The 24,828-nt window shown below is 44.9% G+C and overlaps 2 protein-coding genes across 6 annotated transcripts in view; one reads left to right on the top strand and one right to left on the bottom strand.

The window, feature by feature from the left end:
- ANGEL1 (angel homolog 1) overlaps window positions 1-3,143 on the bottom strand; it is a 55,538-nt gene extending 52,395 nt beyond the window's left edge. For 2 of the 5 annotated variants that reach the window (XM_030031324.2, XM_041129034.1), the window contains exons 1-2: window positions 2,804-2,961; window positions 455-1,054 (exon numbers count right to left, since the gene is read on the bottom strand). In XM_030031324.2, coding sequence (XP_029887184.1) covers window positions 455-1,054; window positions 2,804-2,867 — 664 coding nt within the window. In that variant the 5' untranslated portion in view covers window positions 2,868-2,961. Of the gene's footprint in view, window positions 1-454; window positions 1,055-2,803; window positions 2,964-3,011 lie in introns of those variants that run through there. The other 3 variants (XM_041129041.1, XM_030031353.2, XM_030031333.2) reach the window with 3 other exon arrangements.
- Window positions 3,144-5,222: 2,079 nt separating this feature from the next.
- LRRC74A (leucine rich repeat containing 74A) lies at window positions 5,223-24,332 on the top strand. Its single transcript, XM_030007233.1, has 14 exons — window positions 5,223-5,355; window positions 9,470-9,580; window positions 10,820-10,995; window positions 11,567-11,674; window positions 12,402-12,498; window positions 12,930-12,979; window positions 13,774-13,855; window positions 15,477-15,562; window positions 15,910-16,104; window positions 17,772-17,867; window positions 20,765-20,908; window positions 22,050-22,157; window positions 22,784-22,869; window positions 24,168-24,332. Exons 1-14 carry the CDS (start codon window positions 5,292-5,294, stop codon window positions 24,241-24,243), a joined length of 1,479 nt encoding a protein of 492 aa, XP_029863093.1. The 5' UTR covers window positions 5,223-5,291; the 3' UTR covers window positions 24,244-24,332.
- The last annotated feature ends 496 nt before the right edge of the window (window positions 24,333-24,828 follow it).

Below are 24,828 nucleotides of genomic sequence, written 5' to 3'. Positions count from 1 at the left end.
TTGTTCCCCCAGGACCCAGAAAATAGCCATTCTCATTCTCTAAGCTAGGATGTTCTTGCCTCTGAGCAAACCCTCACCCACTGTGGTTTTCAGGTGGTCTTTTTGGATGCCTTTGGATAGTTGTCAATGGGGATGTCAAGCATACTGAAACACTCAACCAGCCTTTGGGTGCTTTTTATATTATAAAGCCAGCACCTGGGAACAGTTCCTGGGAAATGAACACGTACTGATGCTCAGACCAGACAGTCTAACAGCACAGAGACTACTAGCTGTGACCAGCCCTCCCTCAGCAAAAACTCACTTTATAGTCTTCACTAGCAGATCCTGCCAATTCTGCATGGACACATGCAATCAATGTCTTACTGACAGCAAGCCCAGACACAAAAACCTGACCACATTCACTACAAATGCAAGTCCCAAACCAAATATTAGATTCAGAGCTGTTACTACTGACCATGGTAGGGTACCTCTGCTGGGAGCGGACAAAATTGTACCGTATCCTGAATGGGCCAGGCTGGGGGCTCCATTGGCACTGTCTCTTCACCACGCGCTAAGCTCCAGGCCAGCACAGCTGGGTCTTCATTCTGCACTTCTACATCGATAGTGGAACAGCCAGCTATCTGATGATCCGTCTGCGGCACCACAGCTGCCCAAGGGGCACTGCCTGCTACAGCCACTGTTTCTTCTGCTGGTAATTTTGCCAGATCAGTCACTTCATGATCTTGCGGTTCTGAAGAAGCCAAGGTGTGTAGCTCTGTGAGCTGCTGACCAGCACACCAGGTGACTTCTGGAGCAGAATTCAGGTCGCTGAGGCTAGTCATCAATAGCTCTGAACCTTCTAACCAGTCACTAGTGAGTGTAACTGATGCTTTCCCCACTGCTGGAGCACTCTCACTGGCTGACAAACTCCCTGCTCCTTCCTCCAGCCACTGTTGGAGAAGGGCTTCTTGCTCTTCTGGGACCGACTTTCCTCTGGTCGCAGCAAAGATGCCTTCTATCTGGGTGGACGTGCTCTTCGCCAGAAGCACATTCTTTCGACAGGTAAAGAAAGCATCTGCCATTTAAAAACAAACAAAACCAACATAAGACAGATAGAAATCCTTTCTCACTCACTCTTTTCTTTTTCCTATGCATTTGCTGTAACTCTGTACAATACAACCATTCAGTATAGCAACCCAAACGAATTACTTCTCTGAAGAAAAACAGTTACAGTCTGAATAACCTACCCTGCCTCCTCCTGAATGCTAGGCCACAGTCCAATTCTAGTTACGTTAGTCAAAGTCACTGAAACTGTACGGGATGGCAATGGCTTCACCAACTCTAGGGAATGCAATTCTAACTTATGCAGCGCCACAGCCAGTCAGCCAAGCCAAAAGGCCTTGTGGAAACTATAAGCTCTCAGCAACACATGTAGAGGCACAGTCTGTAGAAGTTAGCTGATGGGATGCGTGGGCTGAGAAGCCAAGCTCTTGTAGATCACCACTTGGAGCAAGTTTTTTTTCAGGGATTGAGTAAGAAAGTAGTGCTCAGCTAAGAGGATCAAACGTATCACAAGAATGTGTTGTAGAAGAAAAACTGTTCTGTTATTAAGAGATGAAAAATAAAGACACAGAGGGACCAACATGTGCAGTTAACAGCCTTATCAGAGAGAATATATGCACAGAAGTAGTCCTGGTAAGAATTACAGATCACCTGATGACTGACATCTGCGGTAAAAAATTAAAAAAACCCTGCTGTTAATGTAACAGTTGAATATACTAATATTGGTGGGGTAAAGTAGAAAAAGACGGGGACTCTTTTCACTTGTATCTATATAAGAGATGACAGCATTTACGTTTTGCTATGAATTCTGCACAGACGCTAGTCCCTACTGTTGACCAGCAATTTCTGTTGTCTACAAATCACTTTTTCTCCACTGTATCCCTGTGACAGTCAGTCAGCCAAAGCAGTAACATACAGGAGTCAGCAACATCCGTGTATGCTTTTACTGTACCTTTCACATCAAAGCGTTCTGTACATGTCAGAAATGGAGCTTTAAGAACCATACTCCTCTCTGTAGTTTTGTAATTAAGTTCATAAACATCAGAAACACCAATGCACCAAGGTAATATTTTCACACACCACTAGCCAGGCACGGCTGTTACAAGAGCCTGTTCCTACAGGATAGGAGCTGAATTTGAGAGGAGTCAGCTAGCTGCTCACTACGACCACAGCGTGCCAGCAGCTGCTACAGGCCTGGGGACAGGTTCAGGCAGGAGGGTGGCTCTACATCAGCGCAGTCACCAGGGACCGCGAAGCAGCAGCAGCAGCAGCATCTAGGAAACTAGGTGAAACAGTGATGCACCCAAAGCAAGCGTCCACCCACGAGTCACCCGCAGGTCCTCGGGGAGCAACAGGCCTAAGAGCAGCCCATCTCCAAAGACCTCCCTAGACCTGCAGCGCAGCCCCGGGGCAGGAGGCTCGGGCCTCCACGCAGGTTGCAATCTGCCACTGCCGCACAACAGTCGGCGACTGTTCCCTCCAAAAACCCAGCCCCCCGCGCTGCCCCGGGGGTGAGCAGCCCCGGCCCGGCACAAGCGCCCACGCCACCTCGGGCAGCAGCCCCAGGCCCCCCACCAGCCCGCCTCCGCCGCCGCCCAGGGCGAGGGACTCGGGGGGCTACGGGGCAGCCGGCACGACCCTGGCTCCCCGCCGCCGAGGCCCCTCCGGCCGCACCCGCCTCGGGCCGGGGCGGGGGGAAGCGAGGGGCTCCCGCACCCCGCCCCTGCTGGCCCCCGCCGCCGCCCGCCCGGGGCCGGGTTACCTCGCAGCGCCCGGAGGAGCCGCGCCGCCGGCAGCAGCACGTAGCAGAGCACGGTGCCGATCATACCGCCCGGCGCGGCCAGGCCTCCACCGCCCCCGGCTCCGGCCCGGCCCCAGCGAGGCGACGCGACGCGCCGCGCCGGCCCCGCCTCAGCAACGACCTTACGGCGCGGCCTCGGCCCGAGCCCCGGCGCCGCGCAGGCACTCACCGCGCCGGGCCGGCACCGCGCTGGGCTGGAGGCCGGATCGGGCCTGGCCCTCCTCCCGCGCCGCTCCCGGGCCGCCCGCCCCCGGCAGGCCGCGGCCGGCGGGCGGGACGGCCTCAGCTGCGCGGCCCCGGCCGGGGTGGGGCCGCGCCGGCCCCGCTGTGGGGCAGGAGCGCAGCCGGGGCCGGGGGCCAGGGCCCAGGCCCGGCCCCGCGGGGAGCCCGCAGCCGGCCGGTCCCTGCGGCGGGGGCCGGTAGCACTGCTGTGCCCGGGGGGTCAGGAGTTGTGACCTTAAGCTGGCTGACGGCAGCTTTCTGGCCCCGCCAGCCCAAAATTTGTGTTTTCAGACAGAAGTTTTCGCCCCCCATGCTCTGGAAATCCAAACAGAAAGGAAAATTCCCAGGAATTTTTTTCCCCTGGAAAGCCACCAAGCAAATAAAGTCCCATTTGCTCAGAGGAGTTAATAATGACACAGGCTTTGCAAACACAGTTGACAATAGTCAATGTTTTGCAGAGCGCAACCTTTACGTGTACAAATGCCATCGGGGGTGGGTGAAATACCGGTGCGGGAGTGTGCCCTCCCTCCGTGTGCTGCTCACGGGTCACCACAGCTCTGCAAAATCACTCCCTCTCACCTGGCTGTGAGCACACTGTGGCCTCTGCAAGTTGAGACCCATCACATGTTGAAACCAGACAGTCTCATAGGAAAAGAGAAGTCCTGGTTGAAGTCCACGCTTTCAACGTTTTCCTTCATTCCACATTCGAATGTGTACAACCTCTTAAATGCAAACAATCGAACTGAGCACTGCTATCAAATGCACACTTCTAATGTGTGTAGCCTTCTTCCAAACTCTCTTTAAGATGGGCACTTGCAATGAAGTCAAGACTCAGGTCATGCCTGCCTTTTGCGCTGACGAGTGCTGCCAAACTGCTCCCTTGATGGTGACCAGCTGCTGTCTCATGGGTTATACTTAGACAAAACACTTTTTGAGGGACAACCTGCCTCTTACCCTTTTTGTGTATGGTGATTATCACAATGGGTGTCCATGGCTAGGATCTGAGCTGATGTTATAATGTATATAAATAATAATCCCAACAGTCTCGTTTTCAAATCCCCAGTTATAAAACATCACAGACCACAGATGCAGTGACTTGTCTCAAATCCCACAGATGTCTCTGGCAAAGCACAGAACTGAACTGTGGTCTCCCATATCCTGCTGCAGTAAGCAAACTCCGGAAACCATCTTTGGTTTCTAGTCAGAAAATGGAGGGTGTTCTCCAGAGTAAGGATCTGCAACATTAAGGGCTGATGACTGGGGCATTTAAAATAAGGCTGTTCTTTAAAAGGAAAGATCTAAGAAAGTATCTTCAGACCCAACCCACATCAGGATAATCAGACTGAAATCAGAGAAGAATGTTAGCTGGTGCCACAAACAAGCAAGTATCCGGACAGCCACAGTTGTTTGGCCTACACTAGAAAAAATATTTACAAACTTTGGCAATAAAATCAAAGCTGACAATGGTCATCTGCTTCAGGGTCAAACCTTCCACTGGCTTTTGCGGCATTTTGTTCTGTATCCAAATATAACCCTACCATGGTCTCGAATGACTGGACTACTTGAGAGATTTTTGTAGAACCTAGAGGAACAAAACCACTAAAAGTACCCTATCCTTGGGGAAATGGACTTTTTCTTCCTGTCTGTATAGCCCATATTACACTGTGTAGGCTACCTAAACTTCAAAATCTGTACAAGTGATTATGTTCACTGAGCATCACCCATAATGGTAAGATTTCTAAGTGTATATATTAGTTCTGCTCAACCTTTATCAGAAAGCTTCTTCTGTTACAGTTTTGGTTAAAACCCCCTCCCCTTCAGAAAGGTCACAAAGTCCTTGGTATAAATTATGTAAAATAGTAAGCACTGAACCAATTTTGGCACCACCATCAGTAATTGGTGGGATGAATAAGTACTTGATTTGAGGCCCCATTAAGTGCTGACATGTTTACAAGCCACACTTTATTACCAAACATATCGGGAATTTGGCAGTAGGGAAGTCTGAATCTGTTCAGCACTAGTAAGGCGAATACACTCTTTCTATCCTTGTCTCCTTTAAGACTACAACTGCCACAGTCTGGCTTTCTCATGAAATTTTACAAACTGGAATACAAACTCAGAGGAGAGGAGAACTCTTACCAGCAGCCTGGCACGGCTCTCTGATACGTGGGGGGGAGGGTTTCACAGCCAAAACTGCAGCTGTTCTCTTCTCAGTTATCAGGACCCAATGGGATCCCACAGCAACAGGGTTTCCAGCACTGAATGTCACCCCTTGGAGTCGGAAGGTGCAGGTGAGGTCACAGAAGGGTAGTGCTGGTAGGCTGGGGGGACGGGGTGGCCGCAGGCTCCACAGGGCTTTTTCATGACATCTGGCCAGCCCCTGCAAACGGGAAAAGGGATTCTCCCGTTCATAAGCAGTATAAATCAAGAACACAGATCTTACAAGTGGCACCATTCCTCCTGGAGATGTTTCAATCGTAGCCAAGCAGCTGCGCTTTTTCTGTGTAGGCTTGAGGAACTTACAGGGTCTCGGAGGTGGCCGTGAACTTCTCATTTACAGAAGAGAAAAAGCAAATGAACCCACTGCTTGCTGGTGGTGACATGGAGAACGAGTCTGAGAAGGATGCAGGTGCAGTGTTTAGCTAATAGCAAACTCGCTTCAAAAATAGTCAGAAATGGCCAAAGGAAAATTGCCAGCACCCAAGAGGGACTACTGTCGCAGCAGGCTGATCACCAGGTGGGAAGGCTTCCCTTCCCAAGGCCAGGCAGCAATAAGGAGAAGGGTGGTGAATGGGGATCCAGGGTGCCAGTGCCCAGAGACAGGAACTGCCACCCAGGAGCAGCTTGGAAAAAACAAAATGCATCAGAAGAGGGCTTGCCAGTACCAGCTTCCAGGCAGCTCCACCCGGCTGCCCCTAATGCCCGCAGGAGATGTCGGAGCTCAGCACCTTGTGAGACCAGATCCTGTTTGAGCCCTCCATCGCCCAGAAGGACAGGCAGGACGTGAAGGGCAGAAGAGTTTTCTGAACCTGCTGCTGTCACGCTGTGCTTGTACACAGCAGAGTCAGGCACCGGGTCTGCTCACAGCATTTTGGCCTGACTTGCTAGCTTAGCGTAACGGTTCCTCTCAAAGTTCAAAGACTACTTTGGCCTGTCACTTAGTCATTAGAAATTAATTTCTTATTTTCCTTCATACTGCAATTACTGTAAGGGTCAGATATGTGGGACAACTTCTCTCCTTGGTTCTTGTTTTTCTGTATTTAAGTAGAGTATAATGCAATTTATGAAGTGTTACATAATAATTTCCCCTAATGGTTGCTCTAATAGATGAGATCCTTTATCAAATATTTTCCATTGCTTCAAAATGACATTTGTCTAAATATCCTTTCTTATTTTTCTGTAAAGGTAGCTCTGGGGGATTTTCTGATCCAGCAGTAATAATATATTGCCTATTTGGGATTAGTCCCTTTTAGCTAGCTTCTCTGTAAACAAGGTTGCTGTTCTCAGCTATGAACTCTTGAAACTTTCACTCCTTAAGTGGGATCTGAAAAAAATTAATTACCTGCTATCAAGCCCAAACAATTATATTAAAAGTAGTATTTCTCATGAGTTTTTGACAGTATTAACTTAAAAAATATTATCACTAGGAAATACCTGGTCAGTTAATAGTTGGTTGCCATTTTTCTTTACATATTGGCTTAAATAATTGTGGGTAAAATGCTGGTTGAATTTGACTGACAGTAGCAGCAAGGAGAACGGTATAATTGTCAATCCTACCCTATTTCAGAGGCAAAATGTTGTCAAAATGTCTGGTTGTTTTGCTTTTTTCTTGGTCTAAATTATTTATATTAGGATGGAGAAAAAAAAATCTCTATTTTATTTATATATTTTTATTTATATTTTTTTATCATTTCTCTAGAAGTCTTTTGATATCCACAGTGGCATGACTTAAAATAGGAGATAAAGATTTGATACCATTGACTAGATGACCAAGCTAAGGCACACACTTTTTTTTCCAAACCACAATAAAATTAATTTCTCAATTTTTCAATAAATGACAACATTTAGAATATTAATTCCTAAATACTTTGCTTAGACTTTGCTTAGGTACAGAATCACGTGTCTCGTAGCTGTTTCCTCATAAATTCCTTCAACACTTAATACTCCCAAGTTAGTATAATCATATAGTTTGACACATCACCAAATTAACTAATTCCTTACAGAATGTAAAAAAAATGCTTATATCTGAATGTTTACATTAGTATCATTTTGCCTCCATACTGCAAAATTCTATGTTCCATTTTATGAGTTGCCCCAGTTGAGCTGTTATTCTGATGTATTTCTTATGTCAGACATTCAGAATGAAAGAAGTGAGGACAACCTTGGTAGCTTCCTTTCACAGCTGAAATTCCTTAGTATATATCAATTAGATTTTATCCTGGCAGAGAAGGAGAACAATTTATTAAAATCTTCATCTGACCTTTACATCCATCACTAGTGATTCTAAGAGAGACCACTTCATTAGTTTAGCGGCATGAACTAGGACCTTGTTGCAATGCTAGGGAAAAAATAAACATTTTCTCTGCTCCAGAGACCTATTTAAGTATAAATTGCTAGTGTGATTTATCGAATATTTGTACAACAAAAATAAGGGGACAATATAAAGCAACGTCCCCAGAGAATAGGCATTGTTAACCTAGCATGAGAGAAGGGATTTGCGGTTATCTGGATGCATTCCCTCACAAGTCATACAGCAAACCATGGAGTCAACTCCCCTCTTAGCTCCTGGTTTGTGACTGGTATCAGCCGTGCATGAGGCAGGCTGACCAGAAAGCTGTGTCTGCAGCCCCAACACCTGGGGAAAGGTGATAAAGGAGTGCCCAGACCCATCACTTTCCATTGCATTGGGTTTAACACCAATAATCAGGATTCAATGGTTTTCAAATTTCTGCTTGAATAACAGTATTATCATCTGTATCAGTGCTAACTTCTACAGCTCCACAGGGATGCAGGGACCACTTCTGGATCTACCTCAGAAGGCTCAGTCCACACACTGCAGGACTGGCTGATGTAATGGGTACATGACAGCCATGTTATCGGGGGATGATGCAGTCTGGATGGGTTTTGTATAACATAGGCAGTCTGTTCCACAGAGTGGGAAGTTTATTTTTATCAGAATGTCCAGCATTGTAGGGCCATTAAGCAAAGAGGATCAGTGGGTACTGTCATAATGTCCCAAATCTTTGGTTCTACTTGTCTCGTGAGTTCTTTATGTGGAATTTAGACCTATTTTTACCCTTTCCTTTGTCTTTCTTGCACTAAAGTGATGCAAGTAAACCCATCACTTGAACAAATAAAGTCTGGCAGAAGGAAAAGGTCTTAATGAAGGAGCTGCAGCTGCAGGGCTGGTTGAAATGCAGTGATGTGGGTGCCAGCTGGCCAGTCTTTCCCTCACATAGGTCTGAATGAACAGGCAAACTGCAAGCTCCACGTCACACATCGATGCTAAGTGACACCCAAGAAAGGTATAAAATTACAGGTCAATAGCCTGGAGCTTTAAAGGGAAATAAGGAGTAAGGGAAGAAGGTAGTAAAAGCAGTGACAGGGAATGCAAAGGAAGATTCAGAGTAGGAAAAAAATATGTATTATATTATTAGCCAGAAATTATTTTGGCAAAATTACTCTTTATTTTTTTTATGCATTTATTCCTCTTAAAAAGGAATTTTCCAAACTCTCTTTCTCTCTAACTATGAAATAAATTATAAATTGTGGGCAAGAGAAGCTGTTTCACTTCCAGTGGGTCTAGTTACACTCAGTCCCAATATACAATAGCATTCAAATGCTTTCTTTTCTGCCATGCTTGAAGAGTACTACCAAGCATTCCCAGTCTGATCGCAAAGTCAGTCAACAGTGTCCTGCCTGTGCCTGGGGAAGTGTGAGTCAGTTCAGGAGAGCTAGGAAGAACCGGCCTGTGTTTGGCTTGTAGGTTTGTGGGGAAATGGGATGAAGAGGGGGAAATTCACTTTGCCTGGTGGGCTCAGAAATTGAGAAAGGGGAGAAAGGCAGCTCATGAGGGAACGAAGACCTAATGCGGGAGAACTGTGAGTCCCCCGCACATGGGCTGCAGAATTTGGGGAGGACTCTTTGCAAAAGCTGCCAAGCCACGGCTGGTCTGTAGATCTGCAGCCCCAGAGTGAGCTTATCTCCACACCAGCACCAGCACTGCATGCGTACAATGCACAGGGAGCGGTGGGCACGAAGCGGGGCTGGGGAGGGAGTACATCCACAGCATGTTGAAGAGGGGCACAGGCTTCAGTGAGAACAGTGGGAGGTCTATCACATCCAAGGAGTCACATCTCTGCTGGGCTTGCATTGACAAAATGAATCTGTTTGGTTTCACGGCAGACCAGAATGAAGAGACGTCCAAAATCAGTGGGTCTCCAGAGTCAGTGTCGCTGGCTGACACCTCAGCAGAGAAGGCCACACAAGGCTCTGACACTGACCTAGAGGTTGAAGGTGAGTGTTTTCTGACCATATGCCCTCACTAGCCTTTCCCCTTACAGAACTGTACCTACCAACTGGTATGAATCCGAAATAGAGACCAAGGACACAACCCTGCCAGGGTCCTGACAACCACATGTAATCTGGCGATTGATAAAGGCGGGGGGGGGGGGGGGGGCTGAATTTCCCTCTAAGAGCTCTCCCTTTGATGTCAAGCATTTCCTTCAACCGCTTTCTAACCACCATGGCTATTCCTTTGTTCCTTCTTCTCTCCTCTAGTCCTTAATAACCAACACCACTGGAGGAGCCCACCGCTTAGGCAGCAGGAGCAGCTAGCAGAAACCAGGGATGGGACTGAGGCCCTGTTTGTGTGCTCCTGACGAAACACTGCATAGCAATTGCAGTCTGTGTACCATAGGTTTGCCACAACTGTCCTAGACTTTTCTGGTGGCTCTCCTACCATCTTCTGCCTGATGAAGTCAGTCCTCTGGCTAAATAAGTCTCGCACTCATTTTTGTAAGAGTAGGATTCGTCCATAATTTAGGATGAGAACTTTTTAACTTGTTATAAATGGAAGGAAAATCAAAAGCCATAAGAATGCAATAACAAAAGACTGTTTTGTTAGAGGCCTCAGATTGAACTGGAAAATGGCTTTGATGAGAGGGGAATTTGTCTTGAGGTCAGACCATTGAATGCATATAAGAACATGGAGAAATATGAGCTCTAAGTATGGGGTTTGATGAAGGAATTCCAAATGACAGGTTTTTGTGGAAATACAGCCGCCAGCTGCACTGGTATGTCTCACTGCAGCTGTGTCAACAACACCCAATGGCCAAGATGAGAATGCTGGGATTCTTTCTGCTGGTTGTAAGCCAAAATGTTCTGAGCTGCCCTAGCTCTGCTGGCAATATCAGCTGTGTGCTTCAATTAAAATTAAAAGAGAAAAAAAAGGATGAAAATGTTTTTGCCTGATGTCAAGAATTCTCAATTACACCAAGAAAGGTTTAGTCACATTGCAGACTGGTGAGAGCTGCAGCAAGTCACTGGATGCCAGATGGAGAAGCAAGGAGGATACATTAACCCTTGGATGTCTGGGATAAAGGGATGGGGAGAACCAAGGGACGATAACCCTTTAATAGTAAAACCCTACTGTCATTGCATAGTGTTACTTAATTTTATTAAGTTACTTAATTTATTTAAAAGAGGAGGGAGGACACTGAATGCACCACTCATCAATATTCTTTTTCTCTGTAGATCCTGAGAAGGCCTTTGTGGGCATCACAGGCGCAGAGCTGTACTTGGAAGCATGCAGGCTGATGGAGGTGGTGCCTGTCTCACACTTTATTCAGAACTTGGCCAAGCCTTACATAAACCTGAACCACCATGGTCTAGGACCCAAAGGTGTCAAAGCCATTGCTATTGCTTTGGTGGTGAGTAGCCAGTAGGAGTGGGGCCACTGTTCTCAAGAACAATAGACATTTTAGGCCTCTCTCAGGTCTGGAAGCCATCACTGAATACACAGTGTGGGAGAAAAAGTCATGTATCTTCCCCACAGGAGCTCTGAGCATCCCTAATGTTTCTAATCCCCTGCACAGGAAAGTCTTGTGTAGCAACTGCTGGCCTTTGCTGGAGTTATCCCCAAGAGCAAACTGATGGTCTTCCATGGGACACAAGTCCTCAGTGCTCCTAATCCCTACAGGGCCAGAAGTAGGGCTGGAGGGATTGGTATCCCCTACTCTGGGTTCTGCATAGGGATGTGCTACACTCAGCAATGGATAGGCTGAAGATGCCTGAATTGGAGCTTGGATCTGAACCTGGGTCTCCAGGCTGGCAGAAAGCAACAGAAAGTCCTACCGGCTCAAAACATCTCCAAAAAACCATCCCTTTGTATGCCGATTCCCAGTGTCTGTGACCAGTGTCTGTTGAACTGAGGAAACTATCCCCTTCATTAACTTTGCAGCACTTTTTTGTGTGTCTTTGTTTACCTTTGTGTCTTCCCAGTCCAACGCAACCGTCACCCATCTAGAGTTGGAAGACAACTGCATTCTGGCAGAAGGAGCCATATGCATAACAGAGATGCTACGAGAGAATTCCTCCCTTCAAGAACTGGTACCCAATCTGGCGTAGTTTGTAGCCAAAATTATTGCTCACCAGGTTCAATCATCTGAAAGAAAAACAATTCATTCTGTTATGATTTTAACCAAATAATCATTGTTCCCATGCAAAATCATTCACATTCTGAAAGTCATGATATTTTATGCTGCTCTACTTTTAAAAAGTACAAGCTTCTGAAAAGCAGAAGTGTGCATGTGATGGCAGTCTGGTGAGTCTGGAACTGTTCTCTTCATTAGCAGATGTGACAATAATTACCATAACTAAGTCTTTCCAGTTCATGCTTAGCCAATGGAAAAAATGTTTTGGTCAGGAACTTTCATTCTCCGATACGACATGGGGAAACTTTTCTAAAGAGCATAAGGGAATAATGCAAAATCTTCAGATATGAACTGGTTCCTTCATCTGAAACTGGGGTATACAAAATGCATTTTGATAGGCCATGGAATCTGTGTTACACTGGAATAAAAGATTCTTGGCCAAATGCCTCTTGGTTCACTGAAGACAAAGACCCATGTGAAACTGATGGCTCTAGGGCTTTATTCCTGTTAGGAAGGATACAGGGTTAAACACACCTATAAATCACATGTTAATTACTGTCTGGCTGACATTTCTCATATTGCTCGTCTTGCATTATTCCCTTGATATCTTGGGCATTAAGACGACAATAGAGCTGGTTCATTCTTTGCACTTATCCTTCTTAACCTCCCTTCTCTCCTTCCAGAACATGTCCAATAACCACCTAGACACAGCAGGAGCTGAAGCCATTGCCAGTTTGCTTTTGGATAACATGTCCTACCTCCACATTCTTCGGCTCTCAGGTGGGCTGTATGCACCCAAACAACAATGGCAGTGGAAGTGAAATAACATGTGTTTCATTCCGGTCTCTCATCCTGAGAATATTAGTCAGACTGTGGGCAAAATCAATCTCTCAGCTATGTCTCTGACAGGAACCCAGAGTAACAGTGGAAATCTAGATTTATAGTGATGTGATTAAATATTTGGCCTGCTCAACCTCCAGCACCTCTGAAAAACAGTCCTTTATGAGAAACTTAGATAATTGCTGGAGTGTCTCCCACATCTTGGAGTAATTCTACTCTATGGAGCAAAGTGGAATAGTGACTAACTTCTTTACAGCCAGATATGGGCCATGATTAACTGGAGGTTCCACCTAAAAGCACAGCTTCCTGCAGACCCCAGCACAGCACCAAGGGAGAGATCAGCACGCTGTTAATACACTTTTCTTCCCCAGGAAACAACTTTGGAGAGGAGACTGCAGCATACTTTGCTGAGGCATTAATGGTGAGTTACCTGAAATCCAAGGTCATTTGCAGCCCTGGCTGTGTAACAGACTCTCCTCATCTTGAAGCTGCTACTCACTTGGCATGATTTCACTTGGCAATGCCCATATGATTTCCTGGCATAATTCTGCCAATTGCCTCTTGCTTACTTCAGAAACAACAGAGGCTGGGAGGACGCAGAGCAGGATGGACTGCGTTAACATTTTCTCAGGACAGCTATGTGAGTCTGGCTGAGAAACAAACCTTCAGGAGTGTGTAACAGAACAACAGAACAACATCTGGGTGACAAAAAATTTTCAGGAAGCATAAGTAATCCAACTTGATATCATTTTTCAAATCTCCAGTAAAAATAAGACACTTGACTTCTCTCATTAGTTCCTGTCTCAAAGCCTCTGCATCATCTGGCACCACCAGAAGCTGCCCTGAAACAAGGCCTTGACCTGATATCAGAAAGTGCTCTTCCTCAGGGTACAATGGTGGGAGTGAAACAGGGGCAGGAACAGAATTGCAGGATGTGTTGCAGGCCAGACATGAACTGTGTGAGGGAATTTTGCACAACCCAAAGTCCCATTGCTTTTGCTGGTTTAGAATAATCACTGTGAAGTTATATGCCTGACAAAGCTTTGTTTTGGGACACGCAGTGCCGCAGTCTCCGTGCTGATGATCTCCCATGCACTGAAGATTTCAGTGTGTCTGATATCCCTCTGTTTCATCCTCATGTGGGGGCCTTGGCATGGCATCTGGTTGCAGCTGGCTGGAAGATCTCATTGTCTCTGCACATTTGTCTCTCTGCAGGGCAATTACCAAGTGAAGGAGCTGGACCTCAGCCACAATGAGTTCTCTGAGAAGGGAGGACAGCTCCTGGGACAGATGCTTGGTAACTTAATTTATTACTCCCGCAAAGCCAGGATGGTGTCAGCACATTGAACACGTATTTCCTTCTCCAGCAAATATGCCCTATGACCTGGTGGGTAGTACAAAAGACAGGGCACCCAGATTTAGAGCTTCCTGTATGGTCCACAGGCTAACCCTCATCACCACAGGTGGCTCTGGCAACTATGACTAATGTATCAGAACACAAATGCAGGATGAGAAACCACAGTAACAGAGCAGTCCATGTCAGAGGGAAGGGAGCTGAAAGAGAAGTCCCTCCGGGAGTATAAAGCAGAAAATTGCATTTTACTAAAATCTAATAGGATCAGAACTGTTGTTTGTTTTAAGCTTTTGATTACAAAGTTCAGGAGTAATTTCAATTTTTCTTAATGGTTTGAGCCATTGCACAGCAAGCAGTGAGGGAAACAGATTAGGAAGAAATAAAATTCGGCTGCCTAATTTATCTGTTCAGACAAAGTGAGATCCAGCGTGTGCTAGGAGAGAGAAAGCAAACAAAACAGTTACAGTCTTTCAGTAATCTCAGGTGCTATTAGTGCACTGGGAAAGACTTGCATGAATATCTGACAGCTCTTCTTCCCTCAGTATGTCCAACATGCCTGCTACCATAATGGCCACAAGCATGTGCTATGAGCATCCAGTGTTCCTTGAGCACTTTCAGTAACACAATGCCTTCAGTTTAATTAACTCTTTCATTCTCCTGGTTGACTATTTCCACTGATATGTTTCTCTTTCTAATTACAGTCCATGTCTTTAAAAGATGGATCAATTAAAACTGCAGTGAGGACAAGGCACTGTGCCCCTGCCTTGGACAAGCCTGCAGGCAACACAGAGTTCAGTACTAAAACTTGTGACTTTCCTAGCCCAGAAAAAAGCCTCTCCAAAATCAAAGGTCTTACAGCTCTTCTGTCCTTCCAGCTCACTTGAGGCAGGAGCAACAGAGATTACTGCAGAATCTGTTACTTTTCTGTTTTGTTTCTTAAAGGAATATTTTTAAGTCAGCTAAACTCACCATCTGCCTCCATCCAACCTCCATCCATGACAAATCTGGATGAGAAATTCTTTCTGAGAATGAGAAGCAAGTGTTGGCAGCAAGTCCTACACCTCCCAGTGTCACAGTAGACACAGATGAATTCGCACATACCCTGCTCTAAGTAGAACTTATACCGTGAGGTGTGCTATGCATGTGAATTGGCACTGGCACATATACAGCTGGGCACATTCCTCTCTTCTGCTAATCAAACATAGGCAGAGTGAATCTTGATATTTTAGATGTGGCAAGGAGAAGCCAGCCATTTTTCACAGTGAGAAAAACAGTGTCTATTAATATAAGAAATCCTCCCTCTCTCTATCTTCCTCCTTCACAACTTATTCTTTGATTAAGCCAGAAAAAAACCTGTGCTCCCTTTCTGCTTGTGATCAACAGCCCATTCTCTGTTCTTTGGGTGCTCTGGACAGCAAAGACTCTGTAGGTACAGGTTCCTCCTACTGCAATCAATGAAGGCTGTTGCTGAACCCCCAGCAAACTTTCCCTTAGTCCCTAAGTGGGTCAGCAGCTGTGTCCAGACCACTCTTCATGAGCTCACATCTCAGTTTCTCTCTCCTAGCCAGCAACACAGCACTGGAGATTCTAGACCTGAGCTGGAACCACCTGAGGAGGAAGGGGACAGTAGCACTGGGCACAGGTCTCAGGGTAGGAACGCCCCTGTTTTGTGATACCCTTCACAGTGATTATTACCAGGCGCTCGTTGAAACACTGATTGGGAACTCACATCCCTGAGGTCTGAGCAGGATTCAGTAGCTCTAGCAAGGTTCATTCTACTGACAGTGGCAGTCAGTGCCAGGAGAAAGACTAAAGCAGTGAGTAGGTCTGGTGACTTACGTGGATGGAGAGACCCTGGTGACATTGCAGAGATATTGGATTCATTGGGGCTCCTGAGTGTGACTTGAGAGATGCTCCTGTCTCAGCCACGCAAGAAAGGGCAGAGTGGTACAGAAGATGGGCATGCAGTAGCTAAGATCCCTCTTCTCTCCCTGGAGGGCAATGGTGCACTGAAAATACTCAACCTTTCTTGGAATGGCATTGGCAACGAGGGAGCACTGGCCCTAGGAGAAGCTCTCAAAGTCAATAACGTGCTGGTTCACCTGGACATCAGCAACAACCAGATCAACGACGAGGGAGCCAAGAAGCTCTGCAGGGGCCTTGAAGTCAATGGAAAACTCAAAATCCTAAAGGTAAAATAAAGCCAAGGCAGGGCTGGAGGAATAAATGGAGGGAGTAGAAAAATCTGAGTCAGGAGGGGCAGAAGACAGAGGTGAACTGTCTGAGCTAGAACTGGAGGAAATTAGTATTGCTGTGGGTTGAAGGTGAGCAGAGCAGAAGGAAATTCTATCCCATTAATTCCTTCCAGGGCAACTAAATTGCACTGTTCCCCCCAAAAATCCCCCAGGGGGCTGGCTTGGCATAACTTCACACCCATTATCACCCCAAAGTGGTTGATTGTTGTCATGTCTAGTCTCAGTCAAGTGAGAACCTAGGCATTCAACATGTCTAGCAGAGAGCCTAGGCATTCAACAGGTCTGCATATATACGTAAAATGTAGTTGTGAAGGTACACAGGTACATGTAATATGCATTTCAACCTAAGGCAGAGGTTCACACTGAAGTTGCAGGTGGGCAAGAGTGTGCCTTTCTCAGTGTGTTAATAATTTGCTAAAAATTTATTCAAACATGGGATAAACTGTCATTGCCACATCAGGGCAATGCCACAGCACTACCTAAAGGAGAGGAGTATAATCAAGCACTAGAAAAAGAAAGCCAAAACTGCCTTCTAGTAAGCTAGGGATCAATAATCCTGGAAAGGGGAAAACTGAATGACCAGCCAAGCTGGCTTCAGAGGTTAGGGTTGAGAGCTAGCATGTCTTCTCAATCCACGATCATTCTCTAGGAATTCAGCTCAGAAAAGTCAGCTTGCTTACGAGCTGCATTCTCAGCTAGATCTAACATAACCATCCTGAGAGCCTGCAAATGGCAGCACGGTGGTTGAGGGGCATCTTTAAAGCTGTTCATGTAGGCCTATCTTTGGACATCTCTGTCCTTGTAAATCACTGCAACCACACAAGTCTTTATGACTGCTGCTTTAGATTATGTAAATAAATGTGTCTGTCTGCCTTGCTCTTAACCTGGCTTGAGGTAAGGTCACTAGCTAACACCAAGGCATTCCTCTCTCTGTAGCTGCACAGATTGTATTAGGAGTTGATAACATAAAGGACTTAAAGGAGGACATGTCTTCTGCTGGCCAGCGTTAACCAAGAAAGTTTTCTTTCAAATAGTGGGAGTGGGGACTGCACATGAAGTCCAAGGTGGGGGAGAGGTGATGTTCACACACTAACAGATGCACATGGCAATGCCAAACCCATAACGCCAGATACCTGGACCTTGTAGGCCAGAGGCAGCCTATCAGCCTGAGCTCTGATCTGCTGTGCTGCCAAGAAGAGTCAAGGGTATGGGAAATGTCCCAAGGGGCATACCCCCATCCAGAGGGATCCTACGAGCCAGCACACATTCAAATGCAGCCCATTGCCTCAGCCTCTCCCCATCACATGACTGAACATGATCCACACCACATACTCCTGCATGACAGATGTAAGGGACCTGATATGTAGAATTTCACACAGAAGCTGAGAAGGCAACTCCACTGGGAAGTTGCATTGCAGAGTTTAGTGGGACAGAGACAAGAGATGGTGAGATAACAGACAAACCCATAGAAAGGGACCACAGTTACTCTACAGCCCTGCTGAAGAATGGGAAGAAACGGTCATCCTTGAGGTTACAGCATGCCTTCTGCCAGGCATGAAATCCTCATTCTCACCAAGTCTGGATCTATGTCTCTTCTTCCACAGATGGCCAGTAACCCCCTGACCATGGAAGGTGCCACTGCGCTACTCACATCTGTCAGAAAGAACCCCAAATCCATGATGGAAGAAATCAACATTTCAGTAAGAGCTTATGTGCTGGAAAGCCTCCAGGACCATATACTATACATTTTTAGGAACTGGGTGGATCACAGAGCTGCCCCCTTCCAAAACTGTTTTGAGACTTGCTGTTTGTTTCATTTATGCACAGCCATTAATAAAAAGAGGCTACTATTTGACAGCCCTTCTAGGAGCCACATGGAAATTATAGCGCTTTGGTTTAGCTCTTGAGAGGTGCCTGTAGTATCATCACATGTCACTCCCTTCCATTTTGCAACAGCAGAACAAGAACAAGGAGTGAATTCCCACTGGAGGATAAATTCTCTTCATCCCCAGAGCTGTCTCCCTCCAGGGTAGCCTAAGATGCTAGATACTGTGAAGTGCTTTGATACCCTGTCAGTATGTATGAGGAGCAGAAAAAGATGGATGCTTCAAGACATTGAAAGCAAAGCAATGTTATTTAAAAAAAAAAACAAAAAAACCAACCAAACAAACAAACAAAAAAACCCAAAACCCCAACATTAAAAGGCTGGTGTGGAAGGAAAAAAAAATCAAAGAGGCCAAATCTTAGTATGCCAGGAGCACAACACATATTGTTGTGACCTCATGTGCTGCTTCTAAAATGGGAGACGCAGAAATGCTTCTGAGCTCCTGCATGAGGGCAGGGATTGCGTTGCAGACCAACACTGGGGAGAGACCTGGGCACGCATCGGTCCACTCCTGGCCCTCCAATCAATGCACTGGTGCTTCATGGGAGCAGTTACAGAAGGTGTCAGTGGCCTCAGGGCCCTCCATCCACCTTTGGGAGCACCATGATTAAAGTAAAGAGCATTTTCACAAAGATTAGGTTTGGGACTTGGAACATAAGTAATACGTTCACACTTGAAACAAGCTAAAAAAAAAGTTCATGGGCAGTTTTGGAGACTCAGCGTAATGGGTTGTATCTAAGTTACATCTGCATGTGTGTCTTTGTCCTTTGGTTACTGTATTAAAGAAAGAAACTAAAACAAAGCAGAATAAATAATATTCATCTATAGTCTTTCCTGAGAGTATCGAGGGCTTTCAACAGAGATCATCTAAAGAACAGGCGTTCCTCTAGGGCAGACAATTTTTCCTGCATAAATTAAGATCAAAGAGAATTATTTGCCCAGTCTGCAAGGAGTCAGGCCTCATTCTGCAAAGGAAAACTAAAATGGGCCATGTGGGAGTAAAGGACTTCATTACAGTATATGTGGTTCTGCTAGTTTTATTACTAATAATCTAAACAATTCATAAACTTGGAAAGAGTAATGTATTTTAGCTAAATTCTGAGAAATTAAAGAAATTATTGAAATGCATTTATTTAAAAGGAGGCACTCAAGAAATTCTGAGGCAAGGAGTTAACTAACTTTAAGAATCTTCAATGCAACCTAAATCTCACTATGAATTTCTGCTTTTTAGGGTTAACAGATGCTCTCTTCACCTCACCCTTCAAAAAGCCTAAATTACCTGGCATTTCACAAGATAAATGGTCAATGGCATAAATTTACAATGACATTTTGGTATCCCAATCAAATGGTTGTAGGCAAACATGTAATCTGTCTGACAGACTTCATTCCACATGTAATGTAGGGAGTCTTGCATTTCAATTCAGAGTATTTGCAAATATATAGCTCCAAAGATCTTACACTGTCTTAAACCTTTAAAAATTAGTAGAGGTTTTAATCTTTTACAGGAAACTAAAGGGAAGACATAAACGAAAGCCTCTTCTGCCCCTTTTGCCAGTGGTAAATGCTTATCTTGACTTTCAAAGAATGAACGGTGGATCTTAAGCTTCTATAAAAGAAGCTATAAGAATGCATTGGGAGACTTTGTAAATAAACTTTGAGAAAAAATATGGTGCTTGATGCCTTGGGAACTTCCCGCAATGACAGAAAACAGAAGCTTTCATGAATTTCCTGAAGTGCCTTGAAATTTCCAGCAATTAAGTATACTATAAACTAACATAATACATGAACAATTCCCCTGTCATCATGGGTATGAACAAAACCATAATCATGTTTTTAAAAGATCAGTCAAGGCAAAGGCAAATCTGTCATAACTTAAATTTAGAAGAATAAATTACAGTGACATCAATAATATTTGCATTGATAGCTTACTTTCTAATATCCCAAAACCCTAAATCAGGATGCTGTGCTGCTGCCCATTCTGTAAGTGCTAAAACAGAAAACTCACAGTGTGAGCTCTGAAATCCTGAGCTGTCACTACCTGGTTTGAAATTCTTAGGAAAACACAAATGTCAGGTCTTGAACTGCTGACTGGAGCATCCTATTAGCATTACACAATGAAACAGAGCTTTACCAAAAGTTCTCTTCACCTGGAGACACCCAGACCTTTCCCAGATAGGTGCATCTTTCTTGTCTGGGCTATAAAGCTACATTGCTGGAGATACTAATCCTTTTAGGCCTTGGATGATTTTTTTTTCTTTTTTTTTTTTTCTTTTTTTTTTTTTCATTTTTGCAGAACTCTATGGCACATTTTGGCCATTAACTGTTCAACTTGCAGTCTGCACCTTCACTGAATGGAGAGGAGACCCATCTAGAACTGTCTCAGGGATGAACATGAATCACTTGAATCACCTAACATAAGAGGTCTTTGGTGTAGACATTTACCTGATGAATATCTACCTTGCATTAAGCTAATTTCTACATAAATTCATACACCCTTTTCTGTCTCAGACATGGGAAAAGAGAAAGAAGAACACTTATTTAGGGTCAGGCCTCCACAGAATTCCTGAAAGAGAAGAGCAGGGATAGGAAAAAGCACCACCCTTAGGAGAGAATGGTTAATGTTGACTTTAGATGGATTTGTGAATACAAACAAGTCTTTCTTGTTCTTTGGGTATCCACACTGGCTGCACTTTCCTTCCTCCCATGTACCAGAATGTGTTGGTGAATGAAACTTTCATGAAGTTGCTGGATTTGGTGTGTCGAATGCGTCCTGAACTAGATGTCATCTATGGTGAGGTCGAAGGCTATATCACCAAGATCCCCAAGCAGCATCCAAATCCAATGAAAGTGATCCAGGTGAGCTACTGAATCTGGGTCCATAGCTCCACTGTACATGGTACACATGCCTCAAGCACTTGGAAGGATGGCAGTTAGAAGGGGTAAGCTTTCTTCCAAGTGGGAAATTCAGCCAAGTTCCTTCAGAAAAGTATATTCAAAAGACTGTCACAATGTTCACATACTCAGTCCATGCAGACTGACTAAGCAAATCCTTTGATTTTAAGAAGCTAATGCCGTAGGGTCTGAGAGTACTGGGGAAAAAAAGAATCTGAATAGATGTTGCTCGCTGTGTAAAACAAACTGATTGATTTCAGGTCTGATCCAAATGAGTGTCCATCCTTATCACAAGCCCACTGCGATAGCTGACTTTCATAGAACGCTTCACTGACAATTGTGCTTCATAAAAGTAGTATATGATATTACAAGCAAATATTGTCCTAAATATAAATTACTTAGCTTTTCAAGGTCTGTAATTTCTATGGATAGCAGCAGATGGTGCTGTCCTCCTTGCTGGAAGGCAACACAAGCACTTGAGCATTGCTGAGTTAAGTAACACTTTTGCACTAGCAGCTTCACTGTGTTTCTTAGCTGCTGTGTAGGTTTTCAGCTAATTGGGTGACACTTTGCTGTAGATATGGATTCAGATGAACTTAAGCAAAAGCTTGGGCTGTTAGCTCACATCAAACAGTGCTGCTGTGCTTCACAGCAAGTGACGCTCACACTAGCGTGCTTTGCAGTTTTTAACAGCTATGGTACTCAGATGTGTCCTCCTTCAAACAGACGGGAATTCAGAGAAGAGCAACTAAAGTGATCAGAGATCTGGGGGAGAGGACTGTCTCTGGATCTGACAGCCTAGCCAAGCAGTGGCTGCTGGGATGAGGACTAAATAACCACATGCAATTATCAGAAGAAACAGGTTTACTACTGAGTCTCATTTCAAGGTAGGGGGAGAAGGAGGTATAACTGAGAAGAATGGGATTAACCTGAACAAAAGGATTTTATTCTGACAATAGGGTGGCTGCAGAAGGAGTTAAGGACTCATATATCACAGTGATGAGCTTAGTAAAGGCAGGGTGACGGAAGAATAAGGGGAGAGCTGGAGGCAGGTATCAGTGGCTGTTTCACGGTTATGCCCATGTTTTATCTCTGCTTCTTTTAGAAGTATTTGAAAGAGCACAACCTACGACTCTGGGACTTTTTTAGGAATATTGACAAAGATGGAAATATGAAGATCCCTGTGGCAGCCTTCCGGAGAGCCATGATGCAGGTATGCCTCTGAAAGCATGGCCAGGGTGCTCTTCTGGCAGGGTACTGCTCCAGGGAAACCTCTCTGCTGCAGCACAGCCACCAGCCAGCCTTGCTGGTGATGTCATTCAGGCTAAAAGGCTAAATTCACCCATCACAAAAATTGAGCCCTGAATGAGACCAACAGAAATGCTAGGATATCCAGTAAGTACTGCAGATGGCATCAGTGATAAAGGATCAACTTTAGAATATCACAGAGGTCCGCTGTTGTATAGGACATACAGGATCTTGATAGATACTTTGGTCTTACTGCTATGGGAAAGTGAAAAAGAAGCATTTAAACCCTTGCCTCTACACACTGAGTAGACAGTTCTCTTCCTGCCAAAACCACCATGGTGCTTGGGATCAGTAGCAATGGTCAGCCAGCCATGATGCTCTTTTACAAAAAATTTAAAAAAAAAAAGTCTTATTTTAATCCTAAAAGAGTGGACTTGGCTCCCCACCACCAGTCTGGATTTTTTCCATCCCTTTCTCCGTGCACCAGGCCATCTGTTCATCTATTAAAAGATGGCCAGGCCCCAGTCTGATATGGAGGATTTTTCTGCTTAAAAATACCCAGGTTTTCTAGCATTTCTCTTCTCCTCTTAGCAACCAAGCATCCCACTGGATCAAGTCCAAATTGGGGAACTGGTGCACAAGCTAGACTGGAATCGGACAGGGATTGTGGACTATAGGTGAGTGAATGACTCCACTTACTGTCCTGGGTCGTCTTTCTGTTTTTTAATTTGGCTCAACACCAAATAAACATAACCTTATTCAGCTTTAGAGATGAAGGGACATACGTTTTTGGCCAGTCTATTAGTTACCAAAGTAAAAGGTAGACAAAAGAACACCTTATATTCTTAGAAGCTCTGTTGAGTCAAACTAGAATTCAGTCTTATTCTTCTGTTTGATAAACTTGCTGTGAGAGTGCAGGGATCTCAGATCTGAATGGCATTTTCATTCATTCTTGTAAGCCTGTGTGAGAAGCATCAGCTCAATGCTGTCCTCCCCCTGAAGTCAGGGTAAGATTTGCAAAGACACAGTATCTGTGCCTTCAGACCTTTTCCTCCATCCTCAGGGACTCTCAGTTTTTTTCCTTCTCTCTGATCCTTCTTCTTAGGAGACCTAGTTTTCCCTGGAAACCCGCCTTCAAACTACAGAACTTTTCATTCTCTTGAAAATGCCTCTTCCTTAGTGCCTGTAGCAATCATGTCCAAGTTCTGAGAGCCTCAGCAGTCAGCAGCAAACTCCTCGGAGGTTGCCAGTCGCTGCAGGCTAAACCGCTTGTCATTGGACCCAAAATTCCCCCTAGATTTTCAGTCAGTTCTGACATGTGACTCATCAGCTGAAAGCCCTACTAATCATGCCCAAATAGTCCCATCCCTCAGCACATACTGAAGGGTTTAAATAGATGCTGTAGTCCAGGTTTAATGCTAGAAGCAATGGGTCAGTTTTGCAAATCTCTTCCCCTCTTAGCCTCCTAATGTTTTCAAAGAGAAGCTAATTGCTTTGTTAGGTCTGGTCTTTATTCCTTCGCATACATCGGTGCTGTACTAAAAGCATCCACACTCAGATGCTAGCTGGGCCTTAGCCTGGTTAATCTTGAATCAGAGGTTACATGGGGTTCCCAAGTACTTTAGGCACAAATTACGGAACTGTGGTTAAGTAGCAAGCAGATTAGGAACTGTTGAAACACAACAGCCAGCAAAGACTTCATTTGGTGCCATTAATGTGACTGAGTTGGTATGTGGGGAAAAATAAATGGAGATATCTACTCCTTATCTAGCTTCCTAATGCATGCACTGTAGCATGTGTGGTAGTGGTAATATTCTCCTAGTAGACAAGAGTCAGAAGAGTTGTGACCTTTTCTGTCCTTATCATTCCCACCTCGGGCTGTTTCCTCAAGGTCCTCTCAGCAGCTTTAAGATGCCTGACAGGGAAGGTTCACTTTAGTAGAATAATAGTTGTTCACCTCCTTCTTTTGAATCAGTGACTTAAAAGAACAGAAGCCAGCACAGAAAGCTATGGAAGGGGAAATCAAGGAGGAAGAGAAGGAAGAGCCATAAAAATGAAGCAAGGAGGCAGGTCAGACAATGAAAGATTGTATGAAAAACACTGGAAGAAAGCTCAGAGTGGCCTTGGGCTTGGGAAGGCCCAACACTGGGGAGCTCTGATAGTCTTAAGTTGTTGAATGTTGAAATAAAGTTGATATTCTACTACGCAGTAGGTGTCTATATAGTCTGGTCCTTTTGGTTAGGGAAAGATTGGTCCTTTGGACCTGGTTACCAAATCTGTCTTACTCTGTATGCTGACAATGCTGAACTTATTTGCAAAGACAGAGACAAAAAGTGGGAATTAGGAAACTAAGGCACTCATATATTGTTGTTATCCCCTTTTGAGGGAGAGCACATGGACAGACTGAAGCAAGTGCCCTGTGGACACCCCCTACCAGACTTAGCAGTTCTGACACAGGGACCTTTGCAAGAGGAGAAAAATAAATTTCACAAGAAACTACAACTCATGTTGCTTAAAAAGTTATGGGTAACAGGAATTTTATTTCTTTTCTTCATGGGAAAAAACATGTTAGAAGGATGGAAGCCATAACAGATTTTAAATGGCTTAGATACTGAACTGCTTTTTTAAAACCAAGA

This window comes from Aquila chrysaetos, chromosome 2 (genome assembly GCF_900496995.4).
Source record: "Aquila chrysaetos chrysaetos chromosome 2, bAquChr1.4, whole genome shotgun sequence".
Taxonomy (NCBI): Eukaryota; Metazoa; Chordata; class Aves; order Accipitriformes; family Accipitridae; genus Aquila; species Aquila chrysaetos.
This window is presented reverse-complemented; position numbering and strand designations above follow the sequence as displayed.

Coding starts and splice junctions, on each gene's coding strand:
- LRRC74A (XM_030007233.1), top strand. CDS start 5,292: ATGGGATCCCACAGCAACAGGGTTTCCAGCACTGAATGTCACCCCTTG. Junction 5,356..9,469: donor CTTGGAGTCGGAAGGTGCAG/GTGAGGTCACAG, acceptor GTTTCACGGCAG/ACCAGAATGAAGAGACGTCC. Junction 16,105..17,771: donor GAAAACTCAAAATCCTAAAG/GTAAAATAAAGC, acceptor CTTCTTCCACAG/ATGGCCAGTAACCCCCTGAC.